The sequence below is a fragment of the Zosterops lateralis genome (assembly GCF_965231275.1).
Source record: "Zosterops lateralis genome assembly, chromosome: W".
Lineage (NCBI taxonomy): Eukaryota > Metazoa > Chordata > Aves > Passeriformes > Zosteropidae > Zosterops > Zosterops lateralis.
The window spans coordinates 14,437,690-14,458,564 of NC_139801.1; the positions used below are offsets into that span (position 1 = coordinate 14,437,690).

The 20,875-nt window shown below is 38.3% G+C and overlaps 1 protein-coding gene across 5 annotated transcripts in view; it reads right to left on the reverse strand.

Moving 5' to 3' along the window:
* The window catches only part of LOC310922087 (nipped-B-like protein), a 153,743-nt gene that overhangs the window by 108,213 nt on the left and 24,655 nt on the right, over nucleotides 1-20,875 (reverse strand). For all 5 annotated transcript variants that reach the window (XM_083882405.1, XM_083882403.1, XM_083882407.1 and 2 more), the window contains exons 2-8: nucleotides 20,093-20,236; nucleotides 18,268-18,433; nucleotides 17,017-17,147; nucleotides 10,411-10,510; nucleotides 9,323-9,474; nucleotides 8,095-8,255; nucleotides 1,380-1,473 (exon numbers count right to left, since the gene is read on the reverse strand). In XM_083882405.1, the coding sequence (XP_083738531.1) occupies nucleotides 1,380-1,473; nucleotides 8,095-8,255; nucleotides 9,323-9,474; nucleotides 10,411-10,510; nucleotides 17,017-17,147; nucleotides 18,268-18,433; nucleotides 20,093-20,156 (868 nt within the window). In that variant the 5' untranslated portion in view covers nucleotides 20,157-20,236. The remainder of the gene's footprint in view (nucleotides 1-1,379; nucleotides 1,474-8,094; nucleotides 8,256-9,322; nucleotides 9,475-10,410; nucleotides 10,511-17,016; nucleotides 17,148-18,267; nucleotides 18,434-20,092; nucleotides 20,237-20,875) is intronic.

The window sequence follows — 20,875 nt, forward strand, 5'->3', positions numbered from 1 at the left end:
TTCCTTTCTTGTACCCTTTGTCATTAGTATTGTTGCTGTCACTGTTCCTTTTCTTATCTCATTGCTGTTTCCAGTAAATTGTTCATATCTCAGCCCATGATCTTTGCCTTCTGTGCCTCCAATTCTCCTCTCCAGCCCACCACAGCAGGAGGGGGAGAGGAAAATAGAAGGGTGAGAGAGGAGCACATAGTTTGGGAGTCTTGGTGGGGGCACTGAATTGGGAAGTATCAATCCTAAATCACAACACCATGTTATGCAGGGGTTATCCAGCCAAGTCTTGAAAACATCCAAGAATGAAAAATGCACAGATTCTCTGGGCTTTTCCAATGCTCGACTGTCCTGACAGTGAAAAAAGTTTTCCTTATATCTAGTCAGAACCTCTCATTTCAGTCTAAGTCTATTGTCTCCGATCCTTTCTACACAACACTGTGGAAAGTCTGACTCAAGTCTTCCTGATAATCTCATAGGTATGAAGAAACTGCTCTAAGGTCTGTCTGTCCATTGTGTGACTTCCCATCTGTGTGTCCCTGTCATCATCATCATCCACATCCCCCCTCAAAGACTTGTTTTATCCAGGCTGCACAACCCCAATACCCTCACCTTCTCTGGAATCTCCCCCATCTCCTCTTCTCCCTCTCCACCTAATGTGACCACTCATAAAGATTTTATTTTGTTTCAGGATTAAAGAGAAGAAAACACTATTGCACCTTTTTACTATTGCCATGTAAATACAGAAGCACTGAAAACTTAAATTAGCAAGAATATGCCAAAACCCCTACCTTACTAAATCTCATCTATCTCAGTTATTGCTTCTTGGGGAGAATATTAAAAACAGCAGTATGCATTATATATTTTACCATAAAGAATTATTTTCTCAGCTGACTGACAGTTTACCCTATTCCTTCTCCACAGCTAAGGTTTTCAGGCTTCACTGATGCTGTATATATTGTGTTCATTGAACTAGTTTTAATTTCATGTTCATAAAATTTGATGATTGCAATCAAGACAAGCATTGCATGTTAAAACACTTTTGAGCTGGTTAAGAGTTCAATACTTGTAAATGCTGCCTTTAAATAATTTCTTATGTAGAGCAACTGAAATCATTCCTTTAAAGAATTTAGTCCTCATATTGGAAAGGATTTAAAATTATTCTCTCCGTCATGAATTTGAGCTTTGTTTTGAAGTATGATTAGTCAATTTTTGAACCTTCAGAAATTTCTTCTAAATCAGGGCTCAAAATAATTTTGTATCCAAAACTTAATAACATACTCTTTAGTACTATTGGAATATAGAAGTTGGGAGACCTAACTAAATACCTATTTAAACTCTGTGTTTTAAAACTGGGAAAAATACATTGATGTATATGACTGCTAGATTACCTTTAAGGGTTCCATCACTTCCAGATGGAGAGCAGACTGACTGTGGTGACCTCAAGGAAAAAGATGCAGCATTCCTTACTGAAGGATCGCCATCCTAAAGTGACCATGATAAAAAAAAAAATCATGAACACTCAATAAAATAAAGACTGAAATTAGTACATATACTGATAAAATGGACTGGATGAAAAAGTATACAAAAATATTAGAAAAATATTTATTTATATAAAAATCTTTGTCATTTGGACTGCTATTAGACTACTATATAGGCAAAATTCAAAAAACCAATCAGCCTTAAGAATTTAGAATCAGAACATGCACACAAAAATAAATCCATGTATGTCTTCCAGCTAAATAAGCACTTTTGGTTGACATTAAGATTTCATTTAGAAGCTTTTGTTACATATAGTAAAGAGCTGAAAAACAGAAAGATGAACTCTCTACAATACGAACTAAAAGAAATTGAGTATAAGAAGTACTTTTTTCTCGTTTTTAAACAAATTCAGTATTTTTTAAATTAGCCTACCCTAAAGTTTATTAGAATGTCATCTTACTTTCACAGTTAAACAAACCAAAACTTTGTATTCATACCCTCCAACATAAACACATCAGGATTGAACAAAATTTGTAGCACACCCATTGTGGCAACTGAGATGGATGGCAACTACACACTCCCTCTGACAATGGCCAAACAGACAATTTCCACATGCATAGCAGTAGATCAGCCACTGCATGTTATGCCTTGTGAAGGCATAGATCACACTGCTTACAGATAAAGAAAATAGTTTGATATTTGTGGAATGAAAGTGCTTACAAGGCAAACAATATAAATTCATAAGAAACGAGATTTCATCAATTTCATCATACATAGGCATTTACAAAACAAATTTATTAGATTTTTTTCCTCTCCCACAGCAAAATGAATCTAAAATTCATGATGTGCTATTAATTACACTTATTTTTCTAACTGCATGTGAAAAGACTTGTTGCCTAGTGAGAAAGTCTCATGTGCAAAGAAATCTAATATTCTGATTCAATGCAATAAAAAGAACTATACCTTAAACTTAGATATTTTTTATTGCAAGTCAAAATGAATTAATTTGTTGATGTAACAGTTACTTGTTTATTTAGTACACTGAAAGTAAGGAGTTGATTTTTTCAAACATGAATTATCTTTGAATTATAATAAATGTCAAACGCACCAAAATACTAGGGGGAACAAAAGCTTAGTAACTTTTATAGATATATTTTTGATTAGAACAGGAGAAGTCCTTTACCAATGGACTGCCAAGGACAAAGGCAAAGATGTATTTTATTAAATTAACTAAACTAACTAACTACATAGATGACCTTTCGGGTACACACATGCCATTCCTGAAAATTTGTCAGCTACTGTAGAAGTCCTCATTTACTGTTTCCTAGATCAGAACACCATCAAATGGTGAGATGTAAGCACAAACTTATATTCTGGGCATGTTCTCACATGCACTTACAGCCCAGAAAACCAACCCTGTCCTGGGCTGCATCCAAAGAGTGGCCAGCAGGTCAAGGGAAGTGATTCTGTCCCTCTACTCTGCTCTGGTGAGACCCCACCTGCAGTGCTGCCTCCAGCTCTGGAGTCCCCAGCACAGGAAGGACATGGACCTGCTGAAGCAAGTCCAGAAGAGGCCACCAAGATGATTAGAGAGATGGAGCACCTCTGCTATGAGGAAAGGCTGAGAGAATTAGGACTCTTCAGCCTGGAGAAGAGAAAGCTCCAGCGAGACCTTAGTGCACCCTTCCAATATCTGAAAGGGAGCCTGCAACAAAGCCAGAGAGGGATTCTTTATCAGGGAGTATAGCAATAGGACAAGGAGTAACGGCTTAAAGCTGAGAGAGGATAGATCTAGATTAGATGTTAGGAAGGAAGTCTTTCCTGTGAGTGTGGTGAGGTCCTGGCACGAGTTGCCCAGAGAAGCTGTGGCTGTCCCATCCCTGGAAGTGTTCAAGGCCAGGTTGGATGGGGCTTAGAGTAATCTGGTCTAGTGGAAGCTGTCCCTGTCCACGGTAGGGGGTTGGAACACGATAGTCTTCAAGGTCCCTTCCAACCCAAGCCATTCTGTGATTCTCAGGTTTCTCAAAAAATGGTCCTTGAGTATATGCACAGTGAGTCTCAAGTACATGCTTGCTGATTTAGTAGAATCAAATATTGCAAATACACATTATCCTGCAGGCGTTCATAACTTTTAAAGAACAAAATACAAAATCTAAGAAAAAAGATAAACAAAGTTTGGGATTTTATGATTTAATAATCCTTGTTCATAACTATCTCTGTCAATAGTAACACTTTTAAAAAAGGTGCAACATTATGATGAACTTGATTGTTCATATATAAGTGCAAAACTTGAATTACTTCAACTTGTTCAAACTGTTTTCTGCAGGATGGCCACTAAAATCAGTTTTTAAAGATATAGTTTTTACCCTTGGTCTTTTCCCCATTAAACCGACCAATGATGGTATGCTTTATTTTTTCATAGTCAGTCAGTTTTGAATGAGTTTCATAGAATTGTTAAGGTTGGAAAATATCTTTAAGATCATCAAGTCCAACCAATAACGCAGCACCACCATTATGTTGACCATTAAACCATGTCCCCAAGTGCTACATCCACACATTTTTTGAACACTTCCAAGGATGGTGACTCTACCACTGCCCTGGGTAGCCTGTTCCAATGCTTGACAACTGTTTCCATGAAGAAAATTTCCCTAATATCCAATCTAAACCTCCCCTGGCACAACTTGAGGTCATTTCCTCTTGACCTGCAGAACTCAACTCCCACCTGGCTCCACCTTCCTTTCAGGGAGTTGTAGAGAGTAAGAAGGTCCCCCCTGAGCCTCCTTTTCTCCAGGCTGAAAACCCCCAGCTCCATCAGCCACTTCTTGTGCTCCAGACCCAGCTCCGCTGCCCTTCTCTGGACTCACTCCAGCACTTCAATGTCTTTCTTGCAGTGAGGGGCCCAGAACTGGACACAGCACTCGAGGTGTGGCCTCACCAGTGCTGAGTACAGAGGGACAATCACTTCCCTGGTCCTGCTGGTCACACCATTTCTGATCCAAGCCAGGATGCCATTGGCCTTCTTGCCCACCTGGGCACACACTGGCTCATGTTCAGCTGCTGTCTTTCAGCACTGCCAGGTGCTTTTCCTTGTGTGCAGCTTTCCAGCCACTCTGTCCCAGCCTGGAGCTGCATGGGGTTGTTGTGACCCAAGGGCAGGACCCGGCACTTGGCCTTGTTGAACCTCATACAATTGGCCTTGTCCCATTGCTCCAGCCTGTCCAGATCCCTCTGCAGAGCCTTCCTGCCCTCCAGCAGATCAAGACTCCACCCAACTTGGTGCCCTCTGTAAACTTACTGAGGGTGCACTTGATCCCCTTGTCCAGGTCATCAATTAAGATGTTAAATAGGACTGGCCCAATACTGAACTTTGGGGAACCCCACTGGTGACTGGCTGTCAACTGGATATGAGTCCATTCCCCACAACTCTCTGGGCCTGGCCATCCAGACAGTTCGTAGCCCACTGAAGAGAGCACCTTTCAAATCCATGGGCTGCCAGCTTTTCCAGGAGAATGCTGTGGGAGACAGCATCAAAGGCTTTACTGAAGTGCAGGTTGTCACACACACAGCCTTTCCCTCACCACTAGGTGGGTCACCTGGTCATAAAAGGAGATCAGGTTGGTCAAGCAGGACCTGCCTTTCCTAAACCCCTGTTGACTGGGCCTGATCCCCTGGTTGTCCTGCACATGCCATGTGATCACACTGAAAATGATTCGTTTTATAACCTTCCCAGGTACTGAGGTCAGGCTGACAGGCCTGTATCTCTCCGGATCCTCCATTTGACCCTTGTTATAGATGGCTGTCACATTTGCCAATTTCCATTCACCTGGGACCTCCTCAGTTGGCCAGGACTGCTGGTAAATGATGGAAAGTGGCTCGGTGAGCACTTCTACCACCTCCCTTAGTACTCTTGTGTGAATCCTTTTCAGCCCCGTGGCCTTGTGTGGGTCTGAGTGGTGTAGCTGGTCACTGATCATTCTCTCCTGGATTATGGGGTCTTCATTCTGGTCTCCATCTCTGTCTTCCAGCTCTGAGGCTCAAGTACTTTGACAACTGGTCTTGGTATTAGACTGAGGCAAAGAAGGCATTAAGCACCTCAGCCTTTTCCTCATCCTTTGTCAGTATGTTTACCTCCACATCAAGTACAGGATGGAGATTCTCCTCAGCCCTCCTTTTGTTGCCAATGTATTTGTAGAACCACTTTTTGTTGTCTTTTACAGCAGTAGCCAGATGAAGTTCTGGCTGGGCTTTGTCCCTTTGAATTTTATCCCTGCATGACCTCACAATATCCTTGCAGTCTTCCTGCACTGCCTGCCTCTTTTTCCAGAGGTGATGCACTCCCTTGTTCTCCCTGAGTTCCATTCAAAGCTCTCTGTTCAGCCAGGCCAGTCTTACCTGTCGGCTTGTCTTTCGGCACATGGGGACAGCCTGCTCCTGCTAAAGTGCATCCAGCTTTCCTGGAGCCCTTTGCCTTTAAGGACTGCTTCCCAAGTGACTGTCTCAACCAGGCTCCCAAACAGGCCAGTCTGCCCTCTGGAAGTCCAAGGTGGCAGTTCTGCTGAACCCCCCTGCTTACTTCTCTGAGAACAGAAAACTATCATTTCATGATCACTGTGCCCAAGATGGCCTCCAATTATCACATCCCACACCAGCCCTCCTCTGTTCACAAACAGCAGGTCCAGTGGGGCACCTCCCCTGGTTGGCTCACTCACCAGCTGTGTCAGTTATTCCACACACTGCAGGTACCTCCTGGACTGTTCCCTCTGCTGTGCTGTATTTCCAGCAGAGATCTGGTAAATTGAAGTCCCGCATGAGAACAATGGCCAGTGATCGCGAGACTTCTCCTTGCTATTCATAGAACATTTTGTCTTCTTCATCCTGGCTGGGTGGTCTATAAGAGACTCCCATCAGGAGATCTGCCCTGTTGGCTTTCCCCTTGATTCTTACCCATAAACACTCAACCCTATTAGTACCATCATCAAGCTCCAGACAATCAAAACACTCCCTAACATACGAGAGGTATCTAAAGCCTTTCCTTCCTTGCTGATCGCTTATAAAGAGTTTATAGCCATCCATTGCAGCATTTTAGTCATGCAAGTCATCTCACCATGTCTCTGTGATTGCAAATGTCATAGTTTCCCTACTGCACCATGGCTTCCAGTTCCTCCTGTTTGTTGCCCATGCTGCATGCATTGGTGTAGATGCACTTCAGTTGCATTTGCTGTTGATACAAAACTGGGAAGAGTGGCTGATACACCTGAAGGCTGTGCTGCCATTCAGGGGGACCTTGATAGGCTGGAGAACTGGGTGGAGAGAAGTCTAATGAGGTTCAACAAGAGCAAGTGTAGGGTCCTGCACCTGGGGAGGAATAACCCCAAGTACCAGCACAGGTTGGAGGTGACCTACTAGAGAGGTAGTAGTTGGGGGATATATGTTCATTTAATGCCAAGAACAGATTCTTATTTTGAAGAATTTGCATTGTTGAAGCAGAGACTGAGAAAAATACCTGATGAGATTGTGTATTATGATGGATTCCTTCATTACAAAACTCTCTTGTTTAAGATATTGCTTCTTAGCTAATATTTTTCATCAGCATAATTCTTTCATTTAAAAAGAGAAGACTAATAAACCTAATAACTTTCTTGGAGTTCCAGTGTACTAATCCCTGTAAGGAATTTAGGTAGCCTGGTGTTATCAATACACTTGTTGAATACAACAGTTGTTTGCTTCCACAAGCTAATTTAGGAAAACAAGAGTTGCCACTAGTTTTCATAAGGTAAAATAAATATATTTTTTAAAAAAGGTCAAAAAAAGGCCTGCTTGTCACCAGGTTTTGATCAAGTTTTGTAACTGTTGTAGGCATCACTAAGACCACACAGTCCAAAGAACTAAAATCAAAAAATAAAAATGAAACTTAAGTGCTGTCCCCTTAAGCAGTGTTAAGAGACTGCCAAACTTGTAGTCACAACATGCTTCATCCACAGGATGAGATACTCATTAAGAAAGTGAAGAAGTTGAAAACACCATGGGAGAAAGTTGCTGACTTTTTTTCATTTATATTCAATACTTTAGCAAGAATTTCTCCCACATGAACTAAAGTCACTGGGAAAACATATAAATAAACCAGGCCATAAAAGCACATAACAGACCTGTAAGAAAAAATGTTAAAAGGATTTTTTGCCTTTGACAACACTACTATATTACTGAATAAATTATGCAGTTTTCTCATCTAACTGACAGTTATGGGAATCTTCAGAAAAACATGTTAACTATAAACCTATTTAGAATCTAGTATTGTTTACATCAATATATTGATGCAATAATTGCAGAGAGACTCTACCATCTCTTTATAATAAACTCACATGAGTAAGACTTTTTACTTTTCATACTTTCATCAGAATCAATGTTACAAACTGTTCCAAAGTAGAGATCTAGAAAAACCTTAAAACTTGCACATTAAAATTGCACAGTTAAGTGCACACATCTGAAACCAAAATATATTTTCAGTGGTTTTATTCATCAACAGCATCCTCATAAAATATCTGACTTTTAAGGCAGCTAAACACATACTTGCTTTATCATAGTAAATATTTGTTTTATCATCATAAACTGATCTAGGTAACATACATCACTACTTATCCTGTGCACCATCTGTAGATAGTCTTCATTTGAGCCATGTCTAGAATTATCAGCATGATGATTAGCTGAATTTCCAGACAATTGACTTGAAACTTTATTTTCATGGAGATTCCTCATCCCAGCTGACACAATGGGACTGGATACTGAAGCTGAAATACAGAAAAATAAAAATAACTATACCAATATATTCACACAATCGTTAACTCTAAAATATCTCACAGAAAAGGCCATAATATTAATGAGTTGGATGCAATAGGTCTAGGATTGGAACAAGAATCCCAACTTTCTTCACTGAATCCTTTTTCCACAAATACCTTGAATAAAATTAGTATCTAAGTTTCGAATTTTCAAGAGACTCTTAAAACTAAATTCCATTTACAGATTAGCCACACTTCGCATCTATCCTAATTAGAGTCAGCATCATACTCAGGTTATAGAAAACTTTTATTTTCCTCTATATAATATGCATTTGCTACCTTTAGTAACTTCCAAGGTTAGTAACTTCCATGATACATATAACATTACATACAGAACAGCTATATAAATTCTAAGCACACTGCTAAACTTTAGGAACAGATGATTTAAGAGTCTAACAAGAATTCTACTTCCAGGAAAGGATAATGCCTAGATACTTAAGTGTTCATGCTGTTCAAGATTGTTTTTAGAAAAGGGAAGAACAAAGAAATCCATTCATTCTGAAGGTCATCTTTGCCAGTTACTGCATACCTTGAGTATAATTCTAGCCAACTTAGCCTAGCCTACAATGCAAAGGTTTGGTAAGGTTAAATAAGCTGGCAGCAAAACTTACATTACACTGGCAAAAATTATGTTTTCACCAATACAGATAATTGCCATAGCTAACAAATAAAAAGTATTTGGCTTTTTTTTATTTTTCTATTGTCATGTATATGTGACAACTATGCAAAATCAGTGTACATAGAGAAGCATTAACACCAAGGTCACTGGTTCAATCCCTATATGGGCCATTCACTTATGAGTTGGACTCAATGATCCTTCTGGGATTTTTTGAAATAAAATAAATACTACCACTGTACAATCAGGAAAGCAAAGCTTAAGCATACCCAAAAAATTCCCTACCAACTCCAAGATTTGTATTAAGCATGTGACTCCTTCAAAGAAATTAGAGAGCTGTGAAACATACACATGAAGGTAAAGCTGACATGAGATAGGAGAATAAAATAAATATCACACTTACCTTGCTGCATCTGAGGATGTGGTGTATAACTTGGAGGATGTGAATATGGCATGTATCCTGCAGGACTCTGAGGAGCATATGGACTAGGCACTGGACTGTTCTGTTGTGCCAAAAATCTGTTACCAGAGCTTGTTTGCGGTGGCACAAATCGGCTAAAAATAAAATGAAAAAGTTTGAAAAAGTTGGAAAAGGAAATTTATACAAATTTCTTATTTCTTTTAGAAGACTGAGGGAGCTGGGGGTGTTTATAGTCTGGAGAAAAGGAGGCTCAGGGGACACTGTTGTTGAAAGGAGGTAACAAGCGACAGGACAAGAGGAAATGGCCTCAAGTTATTCCAGGGGAGGTGTAGATTGTATATCAGGAAAAAATTCTTTACCAAAAGGTTTGTCAGGCACTGGCACAGGCTGCCCAGGAAAGTGATTAAGTCACCAACCTGGAGGTGTGTACATGTGTCACTTAGGGACACGGTTTAGTAGTGGACCTGACAGTGTTAGGTTAACGGTTGGATTTGATGATCTTAGAGGTCTTTACCAACCTAATGATTCTATAGGTACATGCTACTTGATGACGCTCAAAGTTTGAAAAGGAACCAGAAAGTTGATGAGAAAGCTGATGGAAGACTGGACAAATTACTGGGCCTATCCTCCTCTGAGCAGCCTTTTGTATAACTGTTACAGCAGTATTCCATGTTTTTACAAGCCTTCTTTCCCACCCTTCTGTCACATTGGCAATGTTATACATGCTGGAACACATAGTCTCTTCTCTCCTGTCCTCCTGCCGCAGGTAGAGAATAGCTGTGGGGGTGTCAGGAGGCAGGGGTATTATTTTAGCAGGAAAGAAACTTTGCCAAAATTATGTGAGGGAGGGACAGCAGGGAATCCTGACTAATCAGAATACAAAGATTACTCACTAGCAAAAAGATGTTGCTTTGTCCGCTGAAGAAACTCACCCTGCTGTCAGACAAATGCAAAATATATACTGACACTGATCACCTTCCATTCACATACTTGCAACAAGAATTGACTGTCACTGTAGATAGAATTTGCAGTTTGCTGCCCATCCCACCCCATTTAAAAGACAATGTTACCTGGAAGGGCTATGTGAGATAGTGGTTTGTTGATAATTAGAAGATGCAGGACTACCTCTCATGGAATTCTGAGAAATATTAAACTGCGACATCATCATCCCTATTAAGAAGATAGCAGCATTACTTTACATGCATTTCCTTTTTAATCAATGAAGTCTCTCATTTCAGAAATTATTATATACAAAGATATTATAAACTTTACAAACATTGACATCTTCTACCTACAACTGTTAGAAAACATTTTTTAAAGATTGATTTCATGTAAGATGTCCATTTTACACCATGACATAAAAAGAATGTTCCCTAAAGGAGTATTAATTCAATAATAAATATCAACGGCAGTTCCCTCCTCTGTTCCTCAGCCAAAAACCTGCTAGTAAATAGTAACATTTTATAACAAGCCATATACTCCACACCCCAGACTTGTGTGTGGAGTACTCAATGTGCCAATAAGATTTGGAAACTTCACAAGTCAGAAGAATACAGAAAACTTATCTCGCATTTTTAGATCAAGTACAACCAACAATCATCTCGGGCTAGGTGGTGCAAGATATTCTCCCTGCTCCCCTAATGCCCTAGTGGTTCCTTTCTACCCAAGGACAACAGCTTTCTATTCCACCTCCACCACACTTAAAAGGAATGTTATCAAAGAAGGTGCTGAAATATTTTCAGTTGCAAAGAACCACCAACATCCCATCTGTAGTCTCCAAGAGCCTGTAGATTCCCACAGTCATGCTTTGAAAATTCAGTTGTACTAGATGGCAAGCCACAAGTACCAATGGGCCTGGAACTAACTTGCATCTTTTTTTAGGAAGAATTTAAACAAATCTTTTTTGTTTTCTCTCTTCCATACAGATATAAAGAATTTCTAACCACCACGTAACACTGGAAGTTGAAATGGTACAGGTACACAAGAACTTATATGACTTTTAACCAGGTGATTTTAATGATAAAATTGAATGTCTTGCAGCTAAAACAGCATCAGAATTCACATACACACTGCAGCTTGGGAAGCCACAGCAACTGATCCAAAGCCATGGGTAAAAGCACATCAGCAATGCAAATATTTAAACCTAAGTTTAGATAAATGGCTGACTAATCCAGAGTGCTTGGGAGTCATCAATCTTTGCATTACTTTCACTGATTTCAATTACTGCAATATTCACACAAGCAAAGCTAGTTTCAGAAATCCTCCCTGTCATCCTCTTTTCTCTTCCCCTCTCCCCAACAAAGAAGTGATGGAATAATCCCCCAGGAATTAAGCCATTACTACCTCCTGGTAGGTATGAAGTGCTGCATTCCAAGTATATTAGCCCAGACAAACTAGCCCAGAGCAGGAGTGAATTTCTCATATTGTGCTGAAAAATAAATAAATAAAAAAATAAGAGACCTCCATACTTTAGTAAAGAGGACATTTCACTGTCCAGAGTAATAGAAGTGGACTCCTCAACTCCTGCAAAATTTGATTAAATGAACACTGGTTGCCTTGCACAGAGGCAAGTAAGGAGGAAACTCCAGAGGTGTTCGAGGCAGCATCTGGCATGCTCACTGCCTACTCACCTCTCACAGCCACTCTCACCACAGCTAGGTAGTAGTCAAACTACTAACCCTTAACATTCATGTACAGAAAGCTGACAGAATGTGCCAGTATGAGTATGAACTATGCAGAAGTTTCATTTTATGCTGAAAACAAAGACTGCACTTTTAAAATACTTGAAAAATATATCTCTTTTCTCCTCCATAAATTTAAAACATGCTTTTGTTTTAAAAAAAGTATGACAGAAAATATAAAAAGTAATACATTTTAATGCCATTTATAAAACCCTAAACTTATTCTGTGACAGGCAGTTCTCACCTCTTTATCTCTAATAGGGGAGACAATCTAGATAACTTCAAAAAAACCAACCAAACAGAACACCCAAAGTCCCCAGTGCCCATCCCCCTCCCCCCACTAAAACCCCCCAAACAATAACAAAAAAAAAAAAAAAAAAAAAAAAAAAAAAACCAAAAAAACCACAACAGTGTCTCTAAAGTTTTCAGACAGATAACAAGTCTGTCTAGTAATAACGTAATGAGGAAGGAGTAAAAATAAGCCCAAACATTTAGTCTAAAAAGGAGTAGAAATTAGTCTGTGGTCATTAACACTAAAATATCTTCTTGTACATTTTTTTTACACTGTTGTTCATATCACTGAGCAGCAGATTTATGATTCCACTGTGCATTTCCATATCTTTAAATACTTAAAACTTTCTTTTAAATGCAACTTTAATTTTGATTATTGGTAATGCTCAGTTTTGAGAAAACATCATCCTAGTAATAACATTCACACAATCACAGGATATGGGTCAGGTTGGAAGGGACCACAGTGGGTCATGTGGTCCCACCTCCCTGCTCAGAGTCATCCCAGAGCACACAGCACAAGATTGTGCCTAGATGAGACTGGAATATCTCCAGCGAGGGAGACTCTACGCCCTCTCTGGGCAATATGTTCCAGTGCTCGGTCACTGCCCAGAGAAGTTCTTCCTCAAGTTCAGGTGGAACCTCCTGGGCATCAGTTCCTGTCCATTCCTCTTGTCCCATTGCTGGGCCCCACTGAGCTGAGCCTGGTCCATTCTCTAACCCCTCCCTGAAGTCACTGACAGACATGGATACGGTCCCCTCTCAGCTGTCTCCTCTCGAGGTGAACAGTCCCAGCTCCCTCAGCCTTTCTTCATAAGAGAGATGTTCCAGTCTCTTAATCATCCTCCTCACAGCCTCTGCTGGACCTGCTCCAGGAGCTCCATGTCTCTCCTGTCCTGAGGAGTTCAGAACTGGACACGGCATTGCAGGTGAGGAGAGGGGCAGGATCACCTCCCTGACCTGCTGGCAATGATCTTCCTAATGCATCCCAGGATTCCGTTGGCCTTCTTCGTCACAAGGGCACACACTTGTCCACCAGGAGCCCTAGGTCACCCCCAGCCTGTACTGGTGCCTGGGGTTGTTCTTCCCCAGGCACAGGACCCTGCATTTGCTTTTGTTGAATTTCAGACAGTTCTTCTCTCCCAACTCTCCAACCTGTTGCGGTCCTTCTGAAGGGCTGCACAGCACTTGGGGGTATTGGCCAGCTTTGTATCCTTAACATATACTCCCAGTCTCTAATGTAATTTTTTTGGCTCAGAAAAAAAGGGATATGCGTAAATCCATTTTAGCATTCCTACTGCCAATGAATATAAAAACACAGCTCAAGATCACAGAAAAAGTCTTGTATGATTAAACTGTATTACAGCATCATGCATGCTTAAGCAAGGATTGCTCACCAACAGGCAATTTTTCAGTTAAATATACACTCTTATTGAAAGCATATGTCTACAAAGTTTTTCCCTTTTACAGGCACATGTGCATTTTAATTCTTCTATAGATGAAAAAAAAAAATCAAAGCAACTGATGCTTAGGGAAAGATGCATAAGATTTTAATCCTCAAAAATGCACAAGTAAATAGTTTAAAGTGAATTTTAAGTCCTTTCTGCATCCTAAGCTATGCTATGAAGACTAACCTATTGCAATATGGTATTTTAGCTGATCTTCTAACAGATATCTGCTGAAAGCCAAAGCCAAAGTGTTGAGAAGAGACAAAGATATTATGAAAACTGAAATTAAATAATAGCATAATTTTAAATAAATAATTATGATAGCACCCAGAACTTTCTCTGTCATTTGATTAAAAAGGTCTAAAATAAAATTAACATGTTGTCCTTGTACTGATGCTGCACAGTGATGTGACGCAGTCTGTTCAGGCAACCTAGTAATAGAAAACAGTCTGAAAAATCTAATTAAAAATCTTATCTGTATGAACCCTGTTTTAACAAAGGGACTATTATCAAAAGACATGGAATAAAAGTTTGAACACTGCTGCTACTTTATCTGAAACAAAATATGCCAGCAACTGGTGCGGGGGGGGGGGCGGGCGGGGGGAGGGGCGGAGGGTGGTGCACCCAGGATACAAAATAGGTATTCAGCTAATACATCTTTCTTTCATTATTTGTTAATCATAACTAAAAACAATTCTTGCTCTAAACTTACAGTTGAGCTACAAATCAATATGACTGTGGAAAAAACATCAGCACAGCATTCTGCTTGTGCTTTACCTTATATTCACATGTATTTAACACATAACATTTAGGTTTCTGAAGAGGCCTTTTTTTCCTGACAAATTGTACTGAACCAAGAATTTTATTCCACATTTAATGCAATTCTTTAGCCAGGTGGTCTTTCTGTTCTTCCATTAGAAAAGAAGGCTAGAATAAATGAATTTAAATTCAGTTTGTCCATACTAATGCTGGAACTGATGCTCAAGGGATCATGGTGCAGAGGCCCACCCCAGGCAGAGTAAATAGACATGGGGTCCCAGTGCCTTCTTTCCTTCTCAGTTCTGGGCATTAGAAATACTGGATCACAGTACCCAGCACTGACTTCACCACATGCTGGACTCAACAGAAGGCAAAAGGACAATATTCAGAAATAAGACAGTAAGGAAAACAGAAGAGATTAATTTGAAATACTAGAAAAGAACCTAAATTTCATTCTTATGGCTGACAAAATGCATTACATAAGATCTCAACCAAACTCTCAAGTGCTCTACAAATCATGACTTCACAGAGATTACAAAATATGTTCAGAAAGCAAAAGAAAGCCCAAGTTTGCTGCCAGAATACACCAGTATACCCTCCTTTGGCCTTGGAGATCTGAATGGGATGGACTAACAGATAACATGTCTGCCACAATTTGCCAGCATCTAGCCTAAAGATCCTCCTATTTCCAGGTAAGAGTATGGCCTTTTTCCATAGAAAATAAAGTCACACTTAACCTAGCTTTTCCAAACATTTGTTACAGGGCCTTCTTCCTCTCAAAATACTTTGTGTACAGCTATACTTTTCTCCTCTTCCTCCTTTCTTTCAATGTTTCCAATTTCACACTTACATTGCAATGTTTGCACTGGTACAAGTATTCAGAATTATGTAAAATAAAATATTCAAGGAGGATTTAAAGTCTGATCTCTTTTGGTTCTCTGAAAGCATTTTGTTAACTTTATTAAAATAGCATCAACTATTCTTTTAAGTTTTATGTTTAATCGGTTTTTAATTCTGTACTAGTACCTCCCTTCAAGCATAGGCAAAAGCACATTTACTAAAGATAGGTGGTTTTATTTCAGTAAGAATTATTCTTAATCTATTGAATTAAGCAGCAAAAGTGTTTCTCCCTCTGAAGCATGGAATTAGCAAAAATTAGAAAGAAACTAACGTGCTTTATCTTCTTTCTTTCAAAAGCCTCTGCTGGAACAAATAATTTCATAAATAATGCCTCCCTTTTGCACTGGAAAAGAATTATTTTATTCTACAAAACTGGTGGGAAAATGTGTGTTATCAACATTATTCTCATACTAGATCAAAAAATCACACCACTGTACCAGCTATTAAAAAATATGAACTCTATCCAAACCAAAACCAGGACAAGTCTATGTTCTTTGTGGAACCACTATGCAAAAACTGTCAGGACAGTCACCACTCTTCCAGCAGCTGGAAAAATTATACTCTGCAAGAGCTACCTCCAAACTGAGAACCTGGAGACTCTTTTCATAGTTAGAATTTCAGGATATATGTAACAATGACCTACTAAATATTTAGCACTGCCTTTTACATTTTCATTCCTGGAAATTTCTGCATTCTTTCAAGGAACATTATGTGTTCTGTCCTTAGCAAGTTCTTTTCAAATGTTGTACTGCTTTTTACTCACTAGCCTAGGTGAATGAACTTAATAATCAAATTTTATTATTTTTCCCCCTCCAAAAACACCCTAACACTTCCTATTCCCTGTGGATTCCAGTAACACTTCTATTTATATCTCTACAATGCTATTAAAGCTTTATCCTCCCATTGTGAAAACTCTGAAAATCCCCCTACTCATTTAATAGTTTAGTATTTAAAGAAAATATTTCAGGTGCAAATGAAGTCTCCAGATCTACAAGTAGAATCTGTCCGATTAATCCTGTGCTTGGTCTCTCCCCATCTCCATCTTTGCTATCCAGCAGTATATCTCACTAAACCTCAGAAAAGAATTAGCTATCGAAACAGTAAAATCTGTAGGGCATCACAAATTGCTGAGAAGAGGAATGGCAAGGAGGAGATGTTACATATGGTTCATTCAACCTTATTCTTTACCTCAAAACTATTAAAAACTACTATTACAATGATATGCTTTAATTGTACAGATTTTTAATATAGAACAAGGCATCTTTTCCCAACTTCAATTTACTATGGCAAATAAATAAACCTACCTATAAAGCAATTCAAATAAAATTACTTTAAAATAAAAGCCAATCACTCATCCTAGAAATTAAACTTTGTAGAGAAATTCAACATTACAAAAAGACCTAGTAGAGTATATTTCTGTGCTTATTCTAATACAATCACTCTTAAAGGATGCCATGACACATAGCTTTATATCATTATCAAATACAAGATAAGGCATAAATATCACAGTTGTGCTCCCTACATATTTGTAGTTAGTATCAGCCCCCTAAACTTACAGAACAACATAAAACCCAATCAATAATCAATCAAAAATCCTTACCACTTTGAACACCATATCTGTTTTGCATGCTTTTCTCCCTGAAAACATTAGGATTCCTTGCCAGGACAGCCTGCAGCAAGACTGGTATATCTCCCTCTGGATCATCACTGCCAAGGTTATCTTTCAATTCTCTGGAATTGTGGAAGTAAGCAAATAAAGAGGTAAATGCATTTTCAAAGTATAAGAAACCATGAGTCAAGTAAAAAAAAAACCAAACAACCAAAACCAATCAAAACCAAACCAAACAACAGCATTTTACTGTTAAAATACAGAAAAATCCCACCAAATCTGCACTGCACCACTGTTCTCTAAATCTACTTTTTTCCTCTCATGCTAAAGGAATGGCAGAAAAGGTATTCCTTCTTGTCTTCAAACTTATTTTCTGTTAATAAGCACTTATATATACATGGCTGCCAGTTTCAGACTATTATAATATTTCCTATGTCCATTTCTGTATTGTGATCTTCTTCATAAAAGAAGAATGCTTTTTCATAACATCCAGAAAGTACTATTGTAGAAGTGAAAATAAGATATGCATAAATGCATAACATTCACATTGCAGCCCAACACTTTGAATATCTTTTATTTTCGAAGGGGAAATTGGCATATCTTTGACATCACAGGATTCCCTTTGAACCTTCAAAAAGTTTCTGTAAATGCATGCATATTTTCACTTTTTCTTTGCATTGATGACTTTGAAGAGCTACTTTCATTTGATCAAAATAATAGATTGGAACATGTAGGAAAAAGACAGGGCTGTCCACATAAGACAATTCAAAGAATACCAGTGAAAAATGAAAAAACCAAAATACTTGCTGGGTTCAATTCTTAAATATTTTAAGTTCAATATCTAATCAGAACTGACATAGAACTTGCATGGGTGTCTCAAAAAAGTATCTTTTTGTGTAATACCGGGTATAAAATTTGACAGTGTACATAACTAACAAAAGTGGAACACAAATGACTTTTGCACAATCAATACCACAAAGTTTGCACTCCTAACTAGCAAGAATGGAACATGAAGCATACCTATAAAAAAATAAAATTAGTTATGCATAAGGGCCATTGGACAATTACTAGCATTCCGACGGAAACAACTGATCCTTATACAGCAGTAATCTGCCAAGCTAGCCTAATAAAAAAACCTGCATGTTCTAATTTTCAGATACTAGCACTCTTCTCAATTCAGTTCAGTTTAATTTAAAGTAATAAGGATGGTGATCTGATATAGTTGAAGTTCAAAATACATACATGTGATCTGTCGACACCTGATTGAGACTGTGGATGAGCTGTGAAACCAAGTTTTCATCCCTGCAAGCCAGAAGACAGTTCACCTCTTCAGCTATCCGTCCATTGAAAAGCAGGCTTTTTGTTGTGGTAGCAGGTAAAGGTGATGGAAGAGGCAGCTGGTTCAAAACTGTTATCAGAAAATAGAAAGGAGTTCAGAATCATTTAATGAAACAAGACCATACAAAGCTGGACACCTTCTTTCTCCCTCATGTGATTAAGAAAGAAAATCTGACAACTTCATTACTTGCATTAATTTCCTTGAATGTGCCTTGAAACTTGGAAAAATTAGCGAGATCAGCAAAACATTTATTACAACAGTATAAATTCAGCTAGTTTATTGAGACTACTCTACTGCCTCTATTCATCAAATCCTCCATGTTTTTAGGGCAACAGGACTTGCCACTTCCAGTACCTTCTTTTCACATAGAGAGAAATAAGGTGAAGCAGTGACATGCCTTTGTCTTTCATGCACTCCTCACTTTCTGAACATCAGAGAAATATGACAGAAAAAGAAGCAAACACACCTAACACAAGGGCTAATCCCACCAAAGGTAATTCAGTGTTTTAAGAAACTCTTGCACCAGGAGTCTGGCCAGTAACTTCTATCAGTTAAGTACTTTGACTTGAGAACCATACCTGCAAATAATTAGTGCTGGAAAACTGTCCATAGCCCAGAAACTTATGATTTGCATCCTGATGGCCCGTTATTATACATACATAATGGTACATATATACACATATAAATACATAAGCAGCATCTTCCAATTTAATAATTCAGAATATCAGAAAGACATTAAGTGTTTTTCCCCCCCATTGAATACATTTGCTTTTTTTTTACTATAGGCAATTAAATTCAATTGCTGAGTATATACTTTCAGTGTCTCTTGAAAAGTCTTCAAATTTCAACAGCATAATAATAAAACAAGAGCTCAGAATAAGCACTTGGATCACTGAGTCCAGTTATCCTCAGACAGGCATCTGAGCTATAAACTCTTGCTTACACTTTAGAAAAAAAGATGCATCTTTGTCTTGATTTCTCTTATTGGAATGGCTGTTTTAGGACATCATTATAGTAATGATGAATCTCCTCTAAGTTTCCACTAGAAATTTATTTTTGGTCAGATTATAACCATTTGGTTTTGTGCCAGCATCAGCTTTTAATGTAAATAGTTCTTTTTCTTTCCTTGCATTTTGTCTTCCTGACATATTTAAAGACAGTACACACACCTCATCTACTCACAATCAAGAAACAAGCCTCATAGGTTCAGCTGCTTATTTCCTTTCTAGCAGCCACTCTGCACTTGTTAATTAGAGCAACTTTTTTGTACTTTGTCCAAAACTAAGGAACTAGGTTTCAAGTATATTCAGAACATTCCACACCTCTCTATCTGAACATCAGTCTAATCATCTCTCTCTCTCCAGTGAAGATGATGATATGTATGTTTTAGAGAAGTATTTCATAATTTATATGTTTTTCTTTATTAGTGAGGTTCCCAGATATGTTACCAAATGATATTCCAAACAATGAATTCCTATTGATTTTGGTTTGGGTTTACTTAAAGGCACTTTTTTTAACCTACATGTTTCAATTAGCACATTTTGTTTGAATATATTTTTAATATTCTAGAAAGGACAATAAATACTTTAATACCAAATCTAATTTTGAACAAATTTACATTTAAGAACTTTAAAAATAAAACTATTTTTAGTATTTTGAAAATGCAGGTATATTTTTGTGAAAAGGTAGAAGGGAACATAGCAAAGACAAAAAAAAAAGAGTACTTACGGTCTGTAAGACTAGCAATCCCTGCAAGAGTAGTGATGGGAACATGAGGCATATCCCCATTCATCCTGAAGTTCTGGGATGGTAGCGACTACACAGATATTTTAGTTCAGGTGCCAGCTATCATTACTTCCCATCTCCCAAGCACTAAAAATACAACCAAAAACCAAAACAAACAAAAAACAAAACACAAAAACACACACACACACACAAAAGAAAAAAAAAAACCAAATTAAAACTCTCAGTTTACTTAAAATAATTTTAAATTCAATAACATAAATTAAACATAGACCATAATCTCAGACACATAGTAAGCAAATTTTGTCAAAAGTGGATAGAGCAATGTAGAATTTAAATATCAAATGGCATTAAGCAATCAAAATGCAAGCTTCCAGTTTCAGAAGCAGAGTCTGCCACCAAAAAAGATGCAACATAAGGCAATCAAAAGACAATTTGCTCAGGTTATACGATACCAATGCAAAAATTGTCAACAAAACTTTTTTTGGCTCATAATGCAGTGGACAGCACTTAATCCATAATCAGTTTAAGCAATTAGCTACTATATTCACTTCCCAGTGTTGGAGGAGATATTTTTCATATAAGAAGTTAGCAAAAAAAAAAAAAAAGGAATAATTTACAGGTGCAAATGTCAAACAGTAAGCAAAGTGACAAATACAAAATCTTAGTATATTTTTGTCATGGTTTAACCCCAGCCAGCAGTTAACTGCCATGCAGCTGCTCATTCCCACCACCCATCCACCCCAAGTGGGATGGGGAAGAGAATCA